Below are 8,886 nucleotides of genomic sequence, written 5' to 3'. Positions count from 1 at the left end.
GACTTTGAGATTCTTTTATGCTGCCCCTCTCTGCAGGGAGGCTGGATCTCTTTGACCAGTCCACTCTTAGTGACTGATAGAATTCCAAATGAACTGGGGATTTTACCTGAGCTTCTGCTGCATGGTCCTTCTGAGGCCTTGGCCACTCCCTGGAATAGGAAAGCTATTGAGGCCTTGGATAGGATCACTTGCATGCAACCACTCTTTATCCATTGTTCCCAACATGCCCCATGATTCGATTGAGGGAGCTGAAAAGGATCAAGAGCCATTCAGAGCTCTGCTGAAGAAACATGAGGGATGAAGCTGACTGAACTTGAGCTGGAGCAGGGATGTCAAACTCCATTTCACTGAGGGCCAGATCAGGATTGTTGTTGCCCTTCGGGGAGCTGGGTGTGGCATAGCCATGTGGTTGTGGGTGTCTGGGTGGGTGTGAGCAGTGTGGGCATGGCGAGCTTGATATCCCTCATGTTGGGGGGTGGGACCAGGCTGATCCACCAGAGGAGACTCACTGACCATCTTGGGCCACGCGGGCTACAGATGGCTTTTGAGTTCCCAGGGCACCAGGACTCCACAGCCGTGCCCTACTTCCCTGATTGGATGCCTGGGCTCACTTGTTTTCTGCTCCAGGCTGCTGCTGCTGTGCTCACTCTCCTTGCCCAGTCTGGCCTTCCTAGACTGGGGGGAGGGGCTGAGGGACAGTGGGTCTCCTGCTGGAGGGCTCTGCTACTGCTGGTGCCACTGCTTGAAGGCGAGGCAGGGGGTGAGGGGGGTGGTGGCCTGGCTGAGGGGTCCCAATGTACGCTGGTGTAGGGCATGTAGGTCAGCTCTGGGGCTGGGTTCAGGCAAGGCAGGGTAGGGAGGGGAGTTCCTGAATTAAAAACTGTAGATGTACTTCCTTAAAAAGATTTTTAAAAAGCTGGGTTTTATGTTAGAGGGTGTATGACCAGCGATTGCTGTGTGAGCTGAAAAATGTGGAAGCTGAACAGGGATAACCAGCATGATCTGGTAAAGGAGGGTGCTGCTTCTTCCCATCTCCCTCTGAATGGGGAACTGGCTAGATAGCTGCTTCAGTAGGTAATGTTTTGCAGAGTGTAGTAAGAGCAAAGGACTTCTGGATACATTTCACAGTTGAAGGCTGCAGGGAACATAAGCCTAAAGTCTTTGGACCATGACAGTACAGTATACTATTTGAAGGGTACAGGAGGTTCTATAGGATTGTAAGATTTATGATCTTACAAGAACAGATGACAAGTTATTTTACCTATTTAAATATCTTAATCACCTAATAGCCAAAGGTCCCTGGACACTTTGCAATAAAACACACTGAAGAATACAGTTTGAATAAAAACATCTACAAAAATATCAAATAAAATGGAAAATAAAATACATATAAACCAGATAGAAGCAAGACAGTATCATCTAAAACCATAGGAATTAAAAACAATAAAACAATTAAAAACAATTAAACTACAGTTAAAAGGCAATTAAAAAGCCTGGGGAAATAGGTCTTCACACTGGTACTTGTCATTAAATAGACCAGGCAATTAAATCAATTCAACTCCCTAGGACTCCCTACAACTTTTTTTTATTGTGACTGGTTAGAATAACATTGACACACAACTCTTGATTTTTCTGTACCTCCTTCTAGTTTAGTGAATTAGGGAGGTGTCCATCTCAGCTATTTCTGAATGTTACACAGATGTTCTGGATTTTTTTTTTTATTGAAAAGTTTTAAAATGTGTTACAAACAAATTCCCCCCCTCTCCCTCCCCCCGCAACTTCCCAGAGCAAAATACAGGGTATTGCATTTAACAAACATAAGCTAACATAAGCAAACTAACTATAAACTCTTAACTTCCCCTTACTCTTTAACTCTGCCATAGGTACTAAGATATCAAAGTAGAGAGGAAAAAATCATCTAAATATTTCATTCATAAGCTATTTGCAACTTTTTAGTCCCGTATTTGTTTTGTATATAGTCAATCCATCTTCTCCATTCCAGTACATATCTTTCATTCAAACGGTCCTTCAAATATGCAGAAATTTTAGCCATTTCTGCCAGATTAGCTACTTTTAATGTCCATTCTTCAATAGTAGGTATTTCTTCCTTCTTCCAATATTGCGCCACCAAAAGTCTAGCTGCTGTTATTAAATTCAAAATCAAAGTAGTCTCTATAACTGTACATCCTTCAATTATACCCAGTAAAAACAACTGTGGAGTAAATTTTATCTTCCTGTTAAATATATTTTGTATAATCCACCATATCTTAATCCAAAATAGCCTTAATTTTCTTACGTGTCCACCATACATGAAAATACGTTACATCATCACATTTACATCTCCAACATGTAGGTTGTAAATTCGGGTACATACAGGCTAGCTTTTGAGGATCTAAGTGCCATCTATAAAACATTTTGTAAAAATTTTCTCTTAGATTTTGGGCTTGAGTAAACTTCACATTTCTAACCCATATTTTCTCCCATACATCCATAGATATTGATTCCCCAAAGTTTTGTGCCCATTTTATCATGCAATCCTTCACTAACTCAGTTTCTGAATCTATTTCTATCAGTGCATTATACAACCTTTTACTATGCATTGGACTTTGATCCCTGATTTGTTTTATTAAATTTTCTTCATTTTGCACAATACCAATTTTCTGATCTTCTTTCCACCTAGTATACAATTGCCCATATTGAAACCAGGTTTGAATTTTCCTTTCTTCCTTTAATACCTCTAAAGATTTTAATTGCAATATACCTCTTTCCAAAATAAGAAGCTCTTTCTAAGTAGTCACATCTTGTTTCTGCTCCACACATTTTTTCTATCATATGTCTAGGTATTGTCCAAACAGGAATTTGTTATTTAATTTATATTGATACTTTTTCCATACACGTAACAATGCATTTCTTAATATATGACTTTTAAAATTCTTATCCACCTCTTTATCATATAGTAAATATGCATGCCATCCATATAACAAATCATACCCTTCAATATTCAATATTCTCTCTTCTGTTAAATTAATCCAATCACTAATTGCTGAGAGCACAGCTGCCTCATAATACAATCTTGAATTAGGCATTTTAAGACCTCCTCTTTCACGTATATCTTGCATTATTTTCCGCTTTATCCTTGGTCTCTTTCCTGCTCACACAAAATTGATAATACCCTTCTGCCATTCGTTCAAATTTCCATCTTTTTTCAATATTGGTATCATTTGAAAAAGAAATAAAATTTTTTGCAAAATATTCATCTTTACTGCAGCTATCCTTCCCAGCAATGATAATTGCAATTTTTTCCAACTTTCCAACTCTTTCTGGATTTTTTGCCACAGTACTTCATAATTATACTTATATAATTTCACATTTGATGTTGTAATATAAACCCCTAAATATTTAACCTTCTTAACTGATTCAAATCCTGTTATTCTTTCAATGTCTTCTTTTTGACTTGTAACCCTATTTTTAATTATTATCTTTGTTTTCTCTGCATTAATTTTAAATCCAGAGACTTGTCCGTATTGGTTAATTATATCCATTAAACCTATAACCGAATTTATTGGTTGGGTCAAAGTCACAACCAGGTCATCTGCGAATGCTCGTACCCTGTAATCCTCATTTCTAATTTTAATTCCCCTTATTTTATCTGAACCACGTATTTTATTCCACAAAAGTTCCAGAGTCCAAATAAACAATAATGGAGATAAAGGACATCCTTGTCTTGTTCCCTTTTCTATAGTAAAGGTTTCTGTTAAGCTACCATTAATTATTACTTGTGCTGTTTGTTGCTGATATACTGCCTTAATAGATTGTATAAACCCCAGTGGGCTCCATTCGGCTGTGACTACTGCCAGACGCTGTTGGACCCTGTGCACTCGGCTCCTCCTGTGTGTGGACTGGGGTGGGATTGGCCTTGTGTTTATTTATTTATTTATTTTATTTATTTATTATATTTCTATACCGCCTTTCTCCCGTAGGACTCAAGGCGGTGTACAGTCAAGAAAAATATAGACACACAAACATCATAAAATTGCTAATTAAAATTATTACTTAGTTTGGTCAATTAAATAAAACCCAGAATTAGATAACATTTAAAAAATCATTCACATGTTTGTATGTTTAGCCCTGCCTGTTGGAACATCAGGGTCTTGAGGGCATGGCGGAAAGTACAGAGATCAGGGATATTCTGTATCTCCGGGGGCAGTTCATTCCAAAGGGTTGGAGCCCCCACAGAGAAGGCCCTCCCCCTGGGAGTCACCAGTCGGCATAATTTGACTGACGGTATCCTGAGTAGTCCCTCCCTGTGAGAACGAACTGGTCGGTGGGAGGCTATTGGTGGCAAAAGACGGTCTCGTAGGTACCCAGGTCCTAAGCCATGGAGCGTTTTAAAGGTGATAACTAACACCTTGAATCGCACCCGGAAGACCACCGGGAGCCAGTGCAGCTCGCGTAGGAGAGGTGTTACATGGGCGTAACGAGCTGCGCCCATAATCACCCGTGCGGCTACGTTCTGGACCAGTTGGAGCCTCCGGGTGCTTTTCAAGGGGAGCCCCATGTAGAGAGCATTACAGTAGTCCATACGGGAGGTAACTAGGGCATGAGTGACCGTGCGCAAGGCGTCCCGATCCAGAAAGGGACGCAACTGGCAGATCAGGCGAACCTGAAAAAAGGCACCCCTGGCCACGGCCGTCAAATGATCTTCAAATGTGTTTGACATACCTGAGCTAGAGCTTCTATTAAGGCCTACCTCATGGCACTACAAGCCTCAAAATGTCAATATTTCTCCATTCTTTTTGCACTTCTTATAACACTGAGTGACACCCGTGGCCTTTTTAAAGATGATCTGGAACCTTCTGGGTAAGGGTCATGTGTAGGTTTTCCTTCAGGCCTCACAGGATGTTATAAAGATGGTGGACCGTAACTTTCTATGTTTACAATCTATTAAATAAATGACCCTCATGAAGATTTTTAAACTAAACTGTTTTATTTATGAAAATAAACAAAGCCTATTCAACAGAATATCCTTTGTCAGTCTCTTCCTTAAGTATCTTGTCAGCTCTTTCTCCAATCGCCCTGTACGATTGGAGTTTGGGCCTTTCTTCCTCAGAAGGGAGAGGCTTTAGGGACTTCAGCTCTGCCTCTGATCCCAAACTGGTTTAGCCTGCTGGCAAGCAGCTCCTTATATGCTGACAGTTAGTGACAGTTAGTGACAGTTAGGGAAGGCATAGAAAAAGCCCCGGAGATTCAAAACCAGGAGCTGCACTCTGATTGGCCTATTCAATTATCTAAGCCAAAGGCCATTAATAGGCACAGCAACTGTGAGGGGATTTTTTTTCTCACACTCACAGAGGAATTCTGGTGGATAAAATTGCTTGGATCTCTTCCCAGTTGGAGGCCAAGCATGGTGTGGATCCTATGGAGAAGGCTGGGGAAAGGACTTTTGCAGTAATTTAGGAACAGTTTTTGATCCGACTGATCCAAAGGATCTCGACAGAGTCCTTGGGATGTAGTTGTGACCCCCTGTGAACTAGATCCATGCCCCCCTGTTAATGACATGGTTGTTAAATGAATCTGGCTTCCCCATTGACCTGGCTTGTTGGAAGTTCGCAAAAGGGGATCACGTGACCCCGGGACATTACAACCGTCATAAATATGAGCCAGTTGCCAAGGGCCCAAATTTTGACCACATGCCCATGGAATGCTGCAATGGTCGTAAGTGTGAAAAATGGTCATAAGTCACTTTTTTCAGTGCCTTTGTAACTTTGAACGAGGATGGCCTGTATAATGTCACATACGGTTTTTAAATTCCTTCTGTGTTTAATTTATATATTTGTTATATAGTTTTTGATGTTTTAAAATTTAGGTCAATAGGCCAACATTAAATAGCATATTTCTACTTTTGATATAAGATGTTCTGCACTCGGAAAATGAAATAAATAAATGAAATCACCGTTGTTGACCCCCACCTGAAACTTCACCTTCACTGGAGCTCCAGAGTTTTCTGCAATGCTGCACAAACAGCCAGAGGGAAGAAGAACGAATCACTTTGTCACAAGGCCACATGGTGCAATGACAGAAGCGGCCACCATATTCCAAGGGACCACAACTGAATGAGGCCACTGGTGGCTGCTACCAAAATCATGCTGGAAGTGCTTGCTAAGCGAATCTGTCCCAACATTTATGAAGAACATCATCTGTTTATGCTTCAGAGACCTGTGAACATGGTCAATGTGAAGTCTGGGACAATTGGCTACATCCACTTCATCCCAGCCCCCTCACCCCAGCTGACCCATGGCATTCACCCCTCCCTAGCTGCAATGGTTGATGCTCCCCTCTTTGCAAACTGGATATCCCAGGCTGTGGCAGGAGTGATCATGATGGCCTTTTGACTCCCTTTGAGCTGCCCCACTTTGGTTCAATGCAAAGGGTGAGCACATGGGCCAGACAGCTTCTGTTCTCACCATTCAGCAGCCAATTCAGTGCTTCTGTTTGCTGATCAATTCCATGGCCTGAGGTGTGCAGTTTGCAAAGAGGGGCCCACAAGCTGTAGCCTGCTGTCAATGCAGGGCAGGACTGTGCTCTCTGTACAACTATCTGGGAGGGGAAAAAATTCAATCTCTCCTGGAGTGACAGAGCCTTTAATTTAGGAAGCATCATCTATGGCTCTCCCGTTGGGACCACCGGTTGCATAATGCCTTTGCTGGCCTTGCTGGTGGACAGAATGTCAGGCCTGTCCCAGCTTAGACATTAGTTGTTTTGGTAATAGTTCTAAAGTTTGATGCTTATTTGGTGGCCCTTTGCATTCTATTCCCATGCCTCTGTCCTTGGATCGTTCAGTCATTGTCTCTGGTTGCAAAGTTACTCTTTCATCATTGTTGCTAAACAAGCACTATCTGTCATGTTTATGTAGTTATTACAACTGCTTAAGCCTTCAGGCTCCAAATGCAGGACCAAAAATCAATAATCAATTCTCACAGCAGTATTGCTTGTTAAGAGTGTGCCCAGGGTACATTTTCTCCAGAGAATAGTGGGAGGAACCCTTGAAGACCAAAGATTGCACTCATATTTATACATTTGAGAAAGAAGGAGAAAATGATTTATGCATAAGGTGGTGTAATCATACCTATTCATAATTAACAAACTATCAATTATGTTGCCACTCTTCTACTGTTACTATCTTCAACAGAGAAATATTCTCTTAATAAAAAAGTATATCAGTTACGTTGCCATAGAAATGTTGATAAAGCTTATTGAAAGCCAGAGAATTGCTATTTTATGGGCCAGCTAGCACACATTCCTCCATTCTTTCTATTTGCCACATGAGAGGCCATTTTATGGAAAGGGAAATGTTCTTAAAAAGAAGTGAATACTGGTAGAGAACTCTATAAAGCCTCAGACGTCGAAGGAAACAACCATATAGGCCTAAAAACACTGATTCCAACTCTTTAAAACACTATTTTAAAAAATAATTAAATTAAAAAGAATGGAATGAGAAAATGTCCTCCTTGAAATAATGAATACATCTCTAATAACTAGTTTTCCATCAACATTAGGCACTGGACAACACGAGGATATTTTGAAGGCATGATAAACAAAAGGCTGGGTGATTGCTGTTGACCACAGGTAAATTCTAACCAGTTGCAGCATTTGATAAGGAATTTTTTAATGGAGAAATTACTCTTTGATGACATCATATTCTAAACATGCCACAAAGAGAAATATAAATGAGGCAGATCCTGGCATTAGTTAGAAATTCTTGTTTCTTACTATATTTTCTCTACAATTCAGATCGGGCCTCAGCAGAATAATGTAGCATTTGGGGAAAAAAATACAGGCCAAGAGAGCAGCCCCAGAGGCCAAAATGGAGAAGATCTCCACGGCCACTATGGACTTTCCTTTGGTGCTCAGGTAGGTGGGGAGGAAGGAGACCCAGACACTGCAAAAGACCAGCATGCTAAAAGTAATGAACTTGGCTTCATTAAAACTATCAGGCAATTTCTTAGCTAGAAATGCCACTGTGAAACTGACAAGGGCCAAAAAAGCTAGATAGCTTAGAACCATGTAAAACATTAAAGCTGAACCTTCCTTACATTCTAAGATGGTCTCTCCAAACAAGGAGTGGAAGTCCAAGTTGAGAAATGGAGGAGAGGTTCCAAGCCAGGTGGCACAAAGTACTGCTTGGACCAGGGGACAAGCTAAGACAATGGAGTTAGTCAGTGGTTTTCCTAAGAGTTTCCTTGACCTGTTCCCTGGCTTAGTGGCCATGAAGGCCAGAACCACCATGATAGTTTTTGCCAACACAGAGGAAACTGCAAGGGAAAAGAGAATGGCAAAGGCAGATTGTCGTATAAGACAGGTGACCTTCCCTGGTTGACCAATGAAGAGGAAGGAGCAGAGGAAGCAGAGCAGGAGGGAGACCAGGAGGATGTAGGTGAGTTCTCTGTTGTTGGCCTTAACAATCGGTGTGTCATGATGTTTATAGAAAATCACCAGGACTGCAGATGTGCTCACAGAGAGAAAAAGAGTGAGAGAAACTAAAGTGTATCCCAGGGTGTCTTGATAGGCAAGGAAGTGGATCTTCTTGGCAATGCATTCGTCCTTGTCCTTGTTGGGATATTGGACTTCTGGGCAGGGTTCACAGTGAGCAGCATCTGAAATCAAGAATCTTTGTTTAAGAATTCATTCATTCAAGCAAATCATGCTGCATTTATAATGATTCTAGGATAGATTAGCCAGCAACGAGGATTAGTTCAATTTCAGCTATCTATTCACTATGCAATTCTATGAATAATGTGTCTTTCAATTTGAGATTGCTGCCTGTTTTCTCCCCTACTTTATAATGGAACCCACAGAAGATCGATAGATCTGTTATCCAGGAATGTT

General features: G+C 41.2%; 1 protein-coding gene across 1 annotated transcript; it reads right to left on the bottom strand.

The window, feature by feature from the left end:
* Positions 1-7,749: 7,749 nt before the first annotated feature.
* LOC139312968 (vomeronasal type-2 receptor 26-like) lies at positions 7,750-8,628 on the bottom strand (the record flags this gene model as incomplete). Its single annotated transcript, XM_070938214.1, has 1 exon — positions 7,750-8,628. A coding segment is annotated over one exon (879 nt), but the record flags the coding sequence as incomplete, so codon positions are not given.
* Positions 8,629-8,886: the final 258 nt, after the last annotated feature.

This window comes from Pituophis catenifer, unplaced genomic scaffold (assembly GCF_029215685.1).
Source record: "Pituophis catenifer annectens isolate HBS135680 unplaced genomic scaffold, rPitCat1.0.hap2 SCAF_1, whole genome shotgun sequence".
NCBI classification, from domain to species: Eukaryota; Metazoa; Chordata; class Lepidosauria; order Squamata; family Colubridae; genus Pituophis; species Pituophis catenifer.
The sequence above is the reverse complement of the archived record's forward strand: the minus strand, read 5'-3'. Positions and strand labels throughout refer to the sequence as shown.